General features: G+C 39.4%; 1 protein-coding gene across 2 annotated transcripts; it reads left to right on the forward strand.

The window, feature by feature from the left end:
• Positions 1-433: 433 nt before the first annotated feature.
• On the forward strand, positions 434-14,740 carry usp40 (ubiquitin specific peptidase 40). Of its 2 annotated transcripts, none has more exons than XM_006798409.3 (31): positions 434-1,129; positions 1,252-1,319; positions 1,407-1,520; positions 4,226-4,390; positions 4,499-4,645; positions 4,805-4,948; positions 5,036-5,164; positions 6,210-6,326; positions 6,434-6,541; positions 6,644-6,844; positions 7,006-7,144; positions 7,360-7,441; positions 7,627-7,798; positions 7,876-7,960; positions 8,053-8,123; positions 8,200-8,609; positions 8,693-8,846; positions 8,937-8,997; positions 9,668-9,721; positions 9,957-10,045; positions 10,213-10,299; positions 10,376-10,412; positions 10,533-10,597; positions 11,245-11,319; positions 11,413-11,628; positions 11,722-11,840; positions 11,959-12,024; positions 12,177-12,387; positions 12,528-12,623; positions 12,699-12,793; positions 12,962-14,740. In XM_006798409.3, exons 1-31 carry the CDS (start codon positions 934-936, stop codon positions 13,062-13,064), a joined length of 3,876 nt encoding a protein of 1,291 aa, XP_006798472.2. In that variant the 5' UTR covers positions 434-933; the 3' UTR covers positions 13,065-14,740. The 2 variants fall into 2 exon arrangements, with proteins under 2 accessions (XP_006798472.2, XP_006798473.2); XM_006798410.3 differs by having other exon boundaries at positions 7,009-7,144.
• The last annotated feature ends 603 nt before the right edge of the window (positions 14,741-15,343 follow it).

Here is a 15,343-nt window from a genome sequence, read left to right on the forward strand (position 1 = left end):
TTTATGTATGGAATAAGAGTTGTTTATACCAACAGATAATGTTGTTTAATATTTGAATGATGATTTATTGCAGTTTTTTGTGTAGCTAATCATTTATTTGGTACAGTTTCCTTAGACAAATAATTACCCATTGAGCTCTGACACTCACAAGATGTTGGTCTATAAAAGACTACAAATCACATAATACATTCTTAACCTCAAAGCATAGACTTGCCGGAATTGTAGTTTTTACACAAAATTATTTTGCTGTAATCAAAACGTAGATATGAAACGTGGGCTTTATCCATACCTGTATCATAAAATTACATAAAATCGCAGAAATTAAACTGGTTAATTATGGAAAAGAGCTTCAGTTACTTTCACTGTTGTGTGCGCATTAACCAAGCTTGGTACTACAAGAACCATAATGCATCATTTCATTCTCGGTCAGGAAGAAACATGGCTGCTCACTGTTCAACGACGGTATTTTTATTTACGTTTCGTTTGTTTTCTGCTTTACGACAAACAGAAGAAGAAATGGCTTATTTTGGTAGGGATTCTGAGTAAAAGTTAAATAATAAAAACTGTTAGAGTTTCATTAAGGCGACGTTGTTTCCCCAGTCGTTGTGACACAGTTCCCGACAGTGTGATTTTTTTTTTTTTCTTTTCAATTTTCGCTGAGCTGTCAGCTGCTCGTTGGTGTCGGTGCTTTGCTAGCGTGCTGAGCTACCCAAACGACTGCAAATTTCATCCGGTACTAGCCGCAATGTTTAGTCCCGTAAAGTCTTCTTACTTCAGAGTCAGTCCGGCCATTGTCAACAGAGAACTCGGCAAAACCAAGATGAGATAGCAAGAGGGCACGTCGGAGTGCTAACACACGATTTACTGCAAGGCTGAACCCCAGCATAAGCGAGACACAACGGAGTAATAACCAAACAAACCCCCTAACGCAGCATGTTTGGGAATCTATTTGAGGAGGAGGAAGAGGAAGGCTTCTCTTCGACTTCCTCCAAGGGAAGAGTTTCAAAGATGGGAGATGAGCCACCTCCACCTCGAAGAAGAAGCAATCTGTGCGGCATCAAAAACCAGGGAGGGACCTGCTATCTGAACTCTCTGCTCCAGACCCTGCTCTTCACCCCCGAGTTCAGAGGTGAGGACAAGTGATCCTCCCTCCAGTACAGCTCATAATAATAAGGGGACAGTTGTTGCTTCTTTTTTGTTTAACATATTTGTTTTTGTTTAACATATTTGTTTTGTGGTGTGTGTTTGCAGAGGAGCTGTTCAGTTTGGTGCCAGACGAATTAGGATCCCTGGAAGACAAAGACAAACCAGAGGCTAAAGTATGTGTATGCATGGTTAATGTAGGTGCAGTCTCCATGGGTCTTTTTTTTTAAAAAGTTAATGAGGTTTGTTCTTCATCTCCTCAGGTCAGAGTGATCCCATTGGAGCTTCAGAGGCTCTTTGCCCATCTGTTGCTAGTGGACCAGCAGAGTGCTTCCACTGCCGGCCTTACTGACAGCTTTGGCTGGAACAGCAGTGAGGTATGTGCACTTTATTTGCTTCATGGAGGAGGAGAAAGAGGGGCTTGATTCACATGTCTAATTTAAGTGATGGAATTACCCACCAGTAATGTCAATTACTAGAGAACAGGCAACCACAGTTGTAAGAGAGTAAACCTATAACAGACCAAAGCTTGTACTTTTCATGTCTTTATTGAACACGCTGAATGATTCCTCACAGTGGAGGCAAGACGTGTTCTTCCAACACATTTCTGGGACTCATTGTTTGCGGCTGCTGTGCTACTTCAAGGCCCGGATGCCTTGCAGTAAGTTGAGGAAACAATGGTAGATCAATACCTTTTACAGGAGACTGTCGGGATAGGGAGGTGCATGATCTCAGGAGATGTTGGTTGATGCACCAGGACAATGAGTCATCAAAACATATAAACTGACAAAAGAATGCTTTGGCACAGTTCTTTTTTCTTTGATCCAAAATTCTTCTTCAGTGTCTCTACAGTTACAGGAAGTGGGCTGTTTTTCATACTTATTACTTGGTACAGTCAGTAAAGACATGACAACTATTTGTAGGTTATTAGTTTAGTCAGGTAGTGTCTGTCCATAATTACACAATCCACATTTACGTAGCTCATGGCACATAGTTACCCCTTTGTTTACATAAATCCTACCTGGAACCACCACGAGTAGACGGAACAGGGAAACTTAACAAGGAACCAAAGGCCTGTTTGAGAATATAATGAAAGTTTCCGGGCATCACCCATGCAAACAATAAAAGTAGTTATGTGATCTCAAAAGGATTTTCTAATCAGCTAAAAACATCTGTTATAGTGTTGTTTATTTACTACCTAATTGTTTATGTCACACTTTGGGTTAGCTCGAAGTATTGTTAAAAGTAATAACTGTCCTTTAGTGTCGTGTATCAATGATTTGGGCTTCTGGTGGTGTGGGGGATCCTTGGCACACTTTTGATCCTTTCTTTTGGGTTCCTTAGTACCAACTGAGCGTTGTTTAAACACCACAGCCTATCTGAGTATTGTTAATAATCATGTCCATATCTTTATGACAGCAGTGTACCCATCGTCTAACGGCTGCTTCTGGCAGGATTACGTGCCAGGTCAATAAGCTAAAATCATTTCAAACTGTTTTTTCGAACATGGTAGTGAGTGCACTGTACTCAAATGACCCCCACAGTCACCAGATCTATAGATTAAATAGATCACCTTTGGGATGTGGTGGAACAGGAGATTTTATCATGGATGCACAGCCAGCATATCTGCAGGAACTGTGTGTCGCCATCATCTCATGTGGTCCAGAATGTCGGAGGAATATTTTCAGCAACTCGTTGAATCAGTGGCGTGAAGAATTAAGGCAAAAGTAGGTCCAACCTGGTACTAAAAACATGTACCTAATAAAGTGGTATATATTTACTGGAAGGGAAGCCGTGGATCTTAATTGAATGCAGATTTTACTTAACCCTAACCCTAACCCTAACCCTGTCTGTAGTTGCTGGGCAGCTAGCTGTCTGACATCAGTCTGATAGGAAATACTTACTGAAGTTAAACTCCAGAATCAATTGCAAATTTAAGGATAATCTTACATCAATATTTCATAATTGGACAATATAAACACCACCATTTGCCTCCATAAAAATACTACTCAGTCTGTCCTGTAGCTTCGCTGTCCTCAGATTCAACTTTGCCTCTTGTTTTTCCACTTTTGTGGACCTAACAATCTAATTCTGTGTACGTGGGACAGTTAACAGAAACTAGATTTTAGACACACTAACTTTTATCAGCCCACGACTGGAATTCCATTTTGTCTGGAGCCTGTTCAGCTGCCTACAAGCAAAATTAATACAATAAGAAAGAACAGAAAGAAACAGAATTTGCCACAGGGCATGCAAACCACATGTTCAAGTGAAAACTGTACATTCTGTGATATGTTTAAACTTGAAGCAGTGCTCTAAAACCTTTGAAATATGACGTGCTGGAGAGATCATTCGCGTATTCGGGTAAAAATGTTGGAAAAAAAGTTGCTGTGTGTTATTTACTGATTTAAAATAAAGAGTGACTTGCTATCGTCCTTACTTACTACAGTTTTAGTGCAGTTTAAAATATACTGTATATGTTGAAGTCATAAAGATTTAAAGCTTTAAATGTACCTGTAGGGTCCAACAGACATATAAATTAACATTATTATTCTTTTATTGTCACTGATGTTTTGGTATTTTTTCAACTTACAAACCATAATGCAGAAATAATTTAGAAATGATGTCATCCATAGTTTTTACACAGAAACTTGTGATATTAGTGTTTACAGCACTGGTCACTGTCTGCAGCAGAGTAGCATCGCAGCTGAGGACGCTGCAAAGACAAGCAACGTATTTATGTTGTGTTGAAAACAACATGAAACAGATTGCCTTAAAACTTAATGAGCAAGCATCCCATTGTTTTTCTTTTCATTTCTCAGCATCATCTCACAAAAATACAGGGTTACTTGTGTATATTGAAAAAAATAAATTAGCATCAACAATAATACAAGTAAATGTAATAAATATATAAGGCAGGGGGCAGAAATGTAAACACTGAATCTGCTAAGAGGTTTTACTAAGGCTGGATTGAATCTTATTTATTTATTTATAGCTAGTATTGGATCTGTGGCACATTTTTTTTTGTTTGTTCTTAAATTGATTCTTTTTCTGTTGTCACGTTGTTGTTGTTGTTTTTAAGGGAACAAATCAGCATGATGTGCAGGAGCTGAACAGGATTTTGTTCAGTGCATTGGAGCACTCTCTTGTGGGCACCAGTGGCAGTACATTTATTCACCGTCTCTACCATGGAACCATTGTCAACAGTATCGTCTGCAAGGAGTGTGGAAATGTCAGCCAGAGACAGGTGTGTGCAAACCCAAACTCATGACATTACAGAACACGATGCAATAAAATGCGTCTTAAATGCAAAGAGAAAAATAATCAATGAACCTAATTTGTTTGTCTTCTTCAGGAGGACTTTCTGGACCTGACAGTGTGTGTTTGTGGTCTGCCTAGTCTGGAAGACGCTTTGTGGAACATGTTTGTGGCAGAAGAGCTGTTTGAGGGCAATAACCTGTACCGCTGTGCACAGTGTGACAGACTGGTCACTGCTGCCAAGGTCAGTGCCAATTTTCAGACAGCGTAAATACAGCAGTGAAGAATACAATGCAGTAAACATTTGTACTTTTTTACCATGCTCGACATTACAGTGATTTCTTCCACTTTATTTACATTAACAATATGTAATTTGTTCTTTCTCACCATTCTTATTATCCAGTCTGCTAAACTAAGGAAACTCCCTCCATTCATGACTATGTCTTTACTGAGATTCAGCTTTGACTTTGCTAAATGTGAGCGATACAAGGAAACAGGACGTTACAGCTTCCCCCTCACCATCAACCTACGACCCTTTTGTGAACAGGTACTTGGGAAATTTGAAATTTAGCTTATGAAACACACTTTGCTGCATTAAAATGGCTTTTACTGTTATATTTTCCCCCTCCCACAGGCTGATGGAGATGACTCTGATTACTCCTATGAGCTCTTCTCTGTCATCATCCATAAGGGTGGCTGCTATGGTGGCCACTACCATGTTTACATCAAGGATGTGGATAAACTTGGTCGATGGGAGCCACCGGTGAGAAAAAGAGATGAGCCAAAAGAAAGTACACCCTCTGTTAATTCAAAGGTTTTTACATATCAGAACATGATCAAAATGATCTGGTCCTTACCAAGTCTGAGGTAACTACAACCTCAGATGAACAGCAATACATGACATATTATTAATGTGTCATTATTTATTTAACAGCAAGTAAGCCAAAATGCATACTAAGTACACCCCATGATTCAGTGGCTTGTAGAACAACATTTAGAAGCAATTGACTTTATTAGTCTCTCACATCATTGTGGAGGAATTTTGGCCCACTCATGTTGGCAGTCATTATGGCACAGCTCTCTTGAAATCCTATCACAACATTTCAGTCAGGTTGAGGTCTGTATTTTGACAGGGCCATTGCAACACTTTGATTTCTTTCTTTTGTTCAAATTCATTTTTGCAAACCTAACCTGTGTTGTTCTTTTTAGAAACAAGCGTCTTTTTCTTGGCAACCCTTCCAAAACAAGCTGTACTTGCTCAGTCTTTTTTTAAATTCTACTGGGATGAGCTTAAGCATTTAACACACTAACTGAGGCCTTTAAAGTCTGAGATGTAACTCTTGGGTTTTCTGCAGTTTCTCATTGCAGGGTCTGACCCTGAGGTAAGTTTGCTGGGGTGTCCATTCCTGGGAAGATTGGCAGCTGTTTTGAATGTTTTTCACTCGAGAATAATCTTTCTCACTGTAGAATTATGGGCTTCAGATTGTCTGGAAATTGTTTAGGCACCAATTGTCAAAACTTCTGCTTTTATAGAGGTGGTTACATTTCTGTAATCATTTAATCAGGTGCATTTGATTATGAGGACCTTGCTGCTACTTACCCTCTTAATAATGACACCGATAACATGTCACATGTTATTATTCATCTCAGGTTGCCTAATTTTAAGATCTGGAGATCAGGGTGTACTTTCTTTTTCCACTGACAGTATACTAACCGCCCGTACTTGCGATAATATTTTAGAATATGATTCACATTGATTTTCTTTGTGTACTATTATCAGCAAATTAAGAAAAGCTTCTCATTGTCAGGAGGAAGACTGCAAACCTAAAACTCAAAAGAAAGCTAAAGTGGAGTTTAAGGAAGTGTTGGAGCCAAAACTTCAAGAAGATGACCCTTTGTCCATCGTCACCACTATTATTGCCCAGGTACTGCATGAAAAATTGTAATTCTCATTTTCATTTTTTTGAGTTTTGACCAGCATTGAGACGCTGATGAATAATGAATAAAATGCTGTGTCTTTGCTGTCCACTAGGAGTCATCAAAGAGTGTCCTGCTGGACCAGTTGGGCCAGAAACTCATGGATAAGATTGGTTCATCATGGAACAAAAAATTCAAAAAACAGTATGGACCCATTTGCAAGGTATCATTAGTTTCAGGTTTTGACTATTTAACTAAGCTTCTGTCATTTTGTGTGCATGCAAATCCTGAATCCTGTTGCAATGCTTGGTCTTTTCTAATTTAGTTCCTGCAGTCGCACAATGATGTTTTCATGATGGTGTCCAATGGCACTCGAGTGGCGCTTAAGGCAAACCCACCAAGCCCAGCGACTGAGCTCCCCAGCCCCGCAGAGCTTACCTCAAACTCTGATCCTTCACCAGCTCCAGTCTCGGGAGCTTCTGAGCCACAGCTTGCACTAAACCAGAAGCCAGAACCGGAACCAGAGGTACTAAAGCAACAAGCTTTGTATCAGGAATGCAGGGTTTAAATTACAGTCCAGTCTCAAGTCTTTTGAAGCCTCAAGCTTGTTTTTCTTCAGATTCCTGGTAGACATCTTGTGATTACTTTGATGCCTGTTTTCTCACGGAGCATCCTCCTGTCTGTCAGCAGGGTAGCCACTGGTTTGACCTCAATGACTCAACTGTGACCTCCATCAGGGAGTCGGACATAGAGAAGCAGTTCCAGGGCAAAGAGAGTGCCTACATGCTGTTTTACAGAAAAACACAGCTGCACAGGCCCAGTGAAGGTAATGAATACCATGTTTTGCATTTGTAATGGAAAGATTATATCCGCTTAGTTCGACAGGGGAAGGAAATAGGGGAGAGGTGAAGTTAGAGTTCAGAGGGTTCTTGTTAATATAAGGATCAGTTAATTGTTGATTTAATCTAAATGACTAGATACAAGTAGTAATAAAAGTCATAATAAAAAGACTAGCTAATTGTTTTATACTTTCTTTTCCAGCTCTAAACAATCCCCAATATAAAGTTCCTTCTCACCTCATCCAGATGGCTCAGGAGGAGAATATCAGACTGCAGCAGATGCGGTATAGAAATGAATAAATTTATACATGATACTCTCATCAGTTCACCTGAAGCTGTTTAGTATCTGACTCACAATCATGACAGTCCAGCTGTATCTTAAATTTAAACCAAACAACAAATAGAAAAAATGAGAAATCTGAGCTACTTATGCAAGTTATTCATAGGAGGTTCTTTGCTTTTGTTGCAGTGAAGAGTTCGAAGCCACTAATAACACACTGGAGCTGCGTCTGCACCTGGCTCCCTCTTATAGGCTAGAAAATGGAGCTCTGCAACCAGTCAGGAACAAACCAAGTGGCAGCACTGCTCTGAGTTTTGACCGTAGAAAGACTGTGGGAGACCTGCGATTAGCTATTTATCAGGTATTGTACCTCTGAAATCAACAGCTGTTCTATGTTGAAGTCCTGAAGGTGACAATAACAATAAATTGTTTGTTTAGATGCAGGAATTCTGGGAGGGAGATATGGCTCTGACTGTGGCCAAGAGTCTTCCAGCAGGTTTACACCTCTACAATACTCTCACAGGTTAGAACCTTAAATAAAGGCTTAAATAGAGCTTAAATAGAAGGTAGTGATTTATTTATTTTGTAACTACACTCTGTTTTCTTTCTGTACAGATGACAGTGTTTCCCTGTACAGTGCAGGCATCTGCACAAACACAGAGCTGTTTGTGTGGAATGGCAGAGAGGTGAGGAGAGGCATGATTCATCACCTGCTTTGTTGGTCGATAACTGGCATCTAAAATGTTTTTATGATCTTTTCAGGTGTGTGGTGCATCTGTCTTGACTGGGGCTGAGTGGGAGCCTGTCCTGCTGACTGTGGTGCGTCCCTTTTTAGGTGAGGATGTGGATAAAGAGGTGGAGGAAGATGTGGAGAGTGAGGAGAACAGAAAAGGTTTTGAAAATGGTGGTCCAGGGCTCAAGAGGGAGGCAAGAGGGTTTGCTGGTGGTGTGACTCTTGGGGAGGTGAGGGACTCACTCGGGGAACCTAAGGAAAGCCTGCTGTGCCAAGAACATAAGGGAGGCAAAAAAAGGGAAGAGGAGGCAGGAGAAGGTGGAGGGTCAAGTGGATGGAGAGTTTTCCCCCCTGACGACATGCAGCGGACACTGAAGGAGCTGTCGCTGAAAGATGGAGATGCACTGTTGGTGCTGGAGCCACAGTCATTTGACAGCAGGTAAGTTTCCTATCATGTGCTAAGCATTATGGAAGGTTTTCTTTATGTGTTTGTTTTAAAACCTTCTTCCCAACTGTCTTTAGCATCTTCACTCGAAATGGAGATGTTGTCACTGTGACTACACCGTCTGACTGCCGCTGGCTGCAGGTGGAGTTCCGGCATATTGCGAAAGCAGGTGAAGGGAACAAGGAAGAGGAGAATTTTAAGAAAATCAAGGTTCCAGCCACAGGAAATATGGTCAGTAGTTTGTTTTTGGCTCTCTCTACTTCCTTTATATCTTTTTTATTTAAGAGATATCTAAAATTACTTGATGTTTCTTTCCCACAGCTGCTGTCTGAGGTGAAACTGAGGGCCATAGAGGAGCTGCAGTTACAGGATCAAACCCCAGGCAAGATGCATACTTATGGAAAACTGCAGCACTACACAAGCACATCAATACTTCATATTAAAAGTACAGGGTTTATCAAAAAGAATGCTCAAATTTCAAATAGCCATATTTTTGTTAAAAGTAATGGAGTTAGAAGTTTGCAGGAACCTTTAAAATACATGCCTGAATATAGTTTTAGATACAAAACTTATGTTTACAAGTGCTTAATATGTCCCCCTCCAGACTCATGGCAAATGTCCATACAATATTCAAACTGGGCCCATACTTTTGCGAGCATGTCTGGAGTCATTGCACCTGATGCTGTTATTATCCTATGTAGTGGCACTTTGAAGTCAAATCGAGTCTTTTTGTTACACAGTTAGAAACTTAACACAGGTTTTTATGTTTTGTTTTATATCTTTAATTTAACAGCTATGTAACCAACAGACAAGTTTCGGGATTTTTTCAATGCAGGAAAAGCACAGGTGTAATTATTAGCATTAATGTTGGATATATTACATATAGCTGAGTTAAAGCTGCTGTTTTTTTGTTTGTTCTTTTTAGTACACAAAACTTAACACATGTTTTTTTTCCTCCAAGTTTCTATTCAGGCAGTTACAGAGTGTATTTTTGTGTAAGGTTTTTAAATGTACGCTCCTAAGCTGGCCATTTTTCCTGCTTCACTGACCAGGTGCAGAGTACTGTTTGAGGCAGTCTGACTGCACAGGGAAACTCCTTCCTCCAGGTACTGTGTCATTTGTTACCTCAGGGTAATTTTAATAGTGCAGATCACTTAGAGTTGGAAATCCCCCTCATTTTGCCAAAATATTTAGATTTGCTTTCCTTTACAGTTTTCCCTTATTAAAAGTTGAAGCGGTACTCCCCCCTGCTTTTAATTTTCTTTTTATCATGTGCCTTTGAAATCTTAAAACACGTTTATGAATCGCACTTGTGTCATCCTATTCTCGTTTGCCTGACAGTGTGTGAGGAGTCGAGCGTTCGGGATGCAGGAGTGCGACTCATGACCACACTGACTCTCTGTCCGGGTACTAGCCCCAAGGCATCGCAGGTGTGTCTTTTATTTGAAGTCTTCAATGACGTCTCTTTTACTTGCAGCTGCACTGAACAAAGTTGCAGAACCTTTAATCAAGACCTGCAATTTAAAATGACAAAAACAAATCATGGCACATTTAAAAAGCTTGTTTGAAGTTTAGAAATTTACACTTTGCTTTGCAGCTTTTCTTGCACTTTACTGTGGGTGCAGCTCCCTCTGCTGGCATGGAGATGGACATAATTGTGGAGAAGACTAGCACTGTTAAAGAGGTAAGGAAATAAAACTGCACATCATGCTTATAAAATTTTCTGCACTGAATAAAAATGTGTAATATTTTCTTTGCAGTGTCTAAAAACAATGCTGGACGCAGTTGGACTTGATGGTAAAACACTTTTACTTTGGTTTTCCTAATGTATGTTTGCATTTGCTTTAGCCTCAGCATTTGTGAATTTGGCATTCCTTCTAAAAAAGATGATCTCATTATTTATAAATGTGTTTTTAGGCACATGTTGGCACTTGAGGAGGCTTGATTGGTGTGAGGAGGTCGGGGAGCCACTTATGGATGAGGTAAATAAGTGGAGAACTATTGTAATAAGTCAATACAATACAATACTGCTTACCTTTTGTTTTTGTTTACATAGTTTCCAAGTACCAAATTAAAGAATGTAGGTCTGTGATCAACAAGTGGCATTTCATTTTCATTTTCCTAGTTTTCCCTGAGTTTTTTTTTTTAAATTTGTTTGTTTTTTGAGGGTTAATTGACTAATTCTTATTTGTGATGATGGTGGACAGGAAGTCTCCACGGTCTGTGATGTTTGCAGATAACATTGTGATCTGTAGTGAGGGTAGGGAACTGGTCAGGTGGAGACATGCACTAGATAGAAGAGGAACGGAAGTTAGTAGAAGCAAGATAGAGAATACATGCGTGTGAATGAAAGGGAGACATGTTTAACAGTGAATATGCACATATTTTAAATACTTGAGGTCAACCATCCAAATGCAGGGGGTTGGTGTGACAGAGAAAGATGCTAGAGATAGGTAGAGCACCAAGAAGAAGACAATTGCTTAATTAATTCACTGTTTAAATGTTGCAATTAGTTTGAGTGACAGTAAAATTGTTTCATTATTACTCTGATATCATCTACTCAGTAGAAGTTACCCACATATGTTCCAGTGCACATGACTAATAAATCCTTATGGCCTTTGATTCTCAGGATGCTTGTCTGTCAGAGCTGAAAATCAGCAATGGAGAGACATTAGTTGTCACAGAAGGAAATTTGCCTTCAAAGGTACTTCAGTGTTTTGAATGTAATTGTGGATTAATGATGTAGTATAGCTTTATGTAGTGCTTTAGCATTTTTATGTCTTGTTTTTTCCACCAGGGTTTCCTAAAGATATCTATATGGCTGTACTGGCATCCAAAAAACATGGAAAGAGATTTTAATCACACAGAGAACGGGCCTGCTGACGGGCAGATGCCTGCAGGAACAACACACAATCAGTTACCTCCTTTATGTAATGGAAACGCTGCAGAGCTCAGACGTGTGGGACAGATAGAGATATCAGATGAGGCCACTCTGGAGGACCTCAAAACTCAGGTAAACTGTTTTGGTTGTGTATGTGCTGACTGTCTCTTGTAGCCGTTAGTTAACTATTTTCAGATGAAATACATGCTCACTTTGCTCTTTTAGGTTTTGACGCTGCCTGCCCTTCAGGAAGTGTGTGTGCCCACCACTGGATTCATGCGTGTTTGGCAGCTGGAGGGACGGAAGCTAGCCCGAATCCTCAGAGGACCGCAAGCCACACTCAGGTCTGAATGCTGTGCTCTCATTCGTACATTAATGGTCAGAGGATTGTTTTTTGTTATTGACAGATGAAGGTCACTGAGTGATTCCTTCTTATTATCCTTTTGGTTTCTCCTTCTTCAGGAAGATGAAGCTGACCAGTGGCACAGACCTTTGTGTGCAGACACTACTGAAAGAGGAAGATCTTGGGTAAGTATTATGTTACAGCTCTTTTCTTACAAAACATAACCCAATGTAATATCTAAATCATTCATCATGAAATGTGTCTGTTGCGCACATTTTTTGACTTTTAGTAACATTTTTAAATATCTTTCCTTCTTTAACTGTTTCCTATTCACAAGGCCAAAAGACGTGCTGCTCTATGTTAAAATGGGAATACCAGGAGAGAGGTCTTACTACCCTTCAGAGGAACTGGTTTGGAATGCGACCCATGATTCCTCGCCTCGCTCTTTACGCACTTGTCTGGCTGCACGCTATGGCCTCTCTCCAGACTCTCTGCTGTTGGCCAAACACCAGCCAGACAAATACATCTGGGAGGAAATCTCCAACTGGGTACGATTAGATGAGGGAAGGTTCTTGAGTAGGAACCTGGTTGGGGGTGATACTGTATATACTTGCACTCTCTTGCATGCACTGTTTTGTGCATGAAATTCGATTTGGCCTTCACTAAGTAGTTTGTCTTTAACTCTTAGACCCAACAGGTCTCCAAAAAGAAGAAGAAGAAAAAAACAGAATCACTCCTGGGAACACCGTTCCACCTCAAAGATGGTGACACAATTGGCGTCAAGGTAAATGCCTGTTTAATAAACTCAGTTCTGTTTTGGTTTCAGAGACACTCAGTCTGTTTTCCATACTTTTTTCAGAATCTTTTGATTGACAACAACAGGAACTTTATCACTCTGGAAGACGAGCAGGGCCAGCAGAGGCTCAGAGAGGAGGCTGAGGAACGCAGGAAAGGGTGAGATGCATGGATGCATGTAACAGCAGGGAAATGCTTCTTATTTAATGAGAAATTAATATTAGTGTTTTCACTCAGTCATTTTACAGCAATGATGCAATCCATAAAGACTGTGCCCATTGGTGTTTGTTATGTTTTATGTTATTTGTGACTCTTGCTTACTTTCAGAGGGCAGGCTGCAGGCGCTGGTGAATCACTTAAGAAAGCTGGACAGACCAAATCCAGGAAACCAGAGGTGGCACTCTCAATCAGTGTTGGAGAATTCAGATAGCATCCTTCTTCCATTTGTATAGATCACAATGAACTGTGACACTACATGCACACACTGTGAGATGCCACATTGCAATTCGGACATCTGACATCAGTCTTGTGCCATTTGTTTTTCGAGTACTGTTTGCATACTGACTTTCTCCGCAAATCTCTTAAATCAAACCCTAAACCGGTTCCTACTTCTCAACTTTCTGACGGACAAAGAGAAGGAATTTATTTTTGGCACTTTGATTTGCTGTTTTGTTATAACTGACTTTGATTTGCATCGTTCCTATGCAACATTTCTGTTTTGAATGGATTATCCATATTTGTCTCGATTCCTCCCTCTACAGACTTTCAAAATATGATAAATCAGTCTGCTTTCTGGTTTGTTTGTTTTTTGGTGTGCGGATCATATTTTATATTCTGACACTGTTAGTTTCTCAAAGGCAAATTGTTGAGTGTTTTGTCCACTCAGGACTGGCAGTTATGAACTGACACATGTGCTTACTGGAACTCCTGTTAATTATGAGCCAGTACAGGTCAAAATTTATACCCAAGCCACATGCCAGTGATCAATATTCTGGTATTCTTCAATAAATTGTTCTGAGTGACCAGCCAGTGCAGTAGGCAATTGCCTTCAGTATGTCCTAATGTTCTTTAATAGGGAACCTGTTGTATAGAAAGTGACTACTTTTTATAACTAACCTGTCACTGTGCAGTATGAGCAAAAATGTTTATGGATCAGCCGCTGTATTGATTTTAGGTTGATAAGGGAGAGGAGAGACAGGCCTTAATGTGGAGAAGCCTTAGTGCTGCTCTGTCCTCCCTACCTCACGCTGCCTCTCTCTCTCTACCTCTTCTGCCCTGTCATTTCTTTTTCTGGTTTTCATAGGTTTTTTTTCCTTTTATTTCCTCCATTACTGTAAAGTACAATTAAGTATTTAGGCAATAATGCATTGGTAAAATTTTTGACTCTGTGCCCTTAACACTGAGTGTGACATGATGCATCAAATTAAGTATAATGGGAAAATAAATAATAATTGAAACATTATCCAGATTTTTGTAGGTGAAGATTAAAGTAGGATGATCTTACTTTACCTTTTTATTTCACATTCAGATTAGCTGTATAGAGCAGAAACATTTTGTTATAGAACTGTTTAGGATGCCAGTGATATATACATATGTATGTATACATACTGCTGAACTGTTCTTCTTGAGTGTGTAGAAGTAAAGACCCATGAAGCGTCTTTGTGGAACATTAATTGTTTTAGTTGCATGCACTATTTGTGAACTTCAGGGAATTTAAAAAATGATTCTTCAGATAAGTTATTTGAAAGAAGCGACAAATAATTACATTGTTGAATGAAATATGATGGGGATTTAATTTTCATACAAAAGATTTTCTAAGATGCTTCGTTCATTAATCTGGCCTTGACCGGTGCCAAGATTTTTCAAGTAGAAATTTTTTGTTCTTTTTTTTAAAAGAAATTATTTGAAGCAGATACATAAAACTGTTCTACAATATACTCAGCAATAGATGGACTTCTTTTTGTATAATGTGGTATCGTTTACTAGTGTTAATGATTACATCTTTGGTGTCATTGATAAGGACTGATCTACTGTATTGTAACAGTGGACAACTGTTTGTCCTCATGTCGGACTGTATTTGCAGAAAGTATTTCATGAACAATAAAGGTATACAATCATAATTATCAGTCATGTCATGTTAATGACAAATAACTACCATTACATCAGTAATCTGTTAGTTTAAAACTGATTCTTATGGATTCCTTTCTAAAAATATTTAGAAAATCTTGCATCTGGCGCAAACATTAAAGAGCCACTGAGTTTAATTAGGATTTCATACTAATTAGTTAGGATTAACCAGATAATTCTCCATTTTTGAAACATGGTATAAATAATATTTATTAAATACACTTTGGTTTTTATTCATTATGTCCCAAAATGAGTGACAGACTTGATAAAATTAGCGGGAAAGTGTTTACAGACGTTAAGTCAGAAAGCTGGTTTCCCAAAAACTTCTATAGGACCGAAAGTCTTTTTTACAAGCAAATCTATCACCATCTGGTGGCCTTCAGATAGAAGGGCAGGTTTAAGGTACGTTGACATTGGCTTCTTTTTTCCGATCTGGATGCTAAGTCCATGCTTTACACTGTAGGTATGTGTCCTGCAGAATAGTTCCTATGGATTTATCCAGTGGGATAACAAAGGATAAACCCTAGTGCTTTGAGGATCCTGTGACTTTTACAACAAGTAGCTATTGCAGGGTCATCATCA

This window comes from Neolamprologus brichardi, chromosome 19 (genome assembly GCF_056152115.1).
Source record: "Neolamprologus brichardi isolate AB-2024 chromosome 19, ASM5615211v1, whole genome shotgun sequence".
Classification (NCBI taxonomy): Eukaryota; Metazoa; Chordata; class Actinopteri; order Cichliformes; family Cichlidae; genus Neolamprologus; species Neolamprologus brichardi.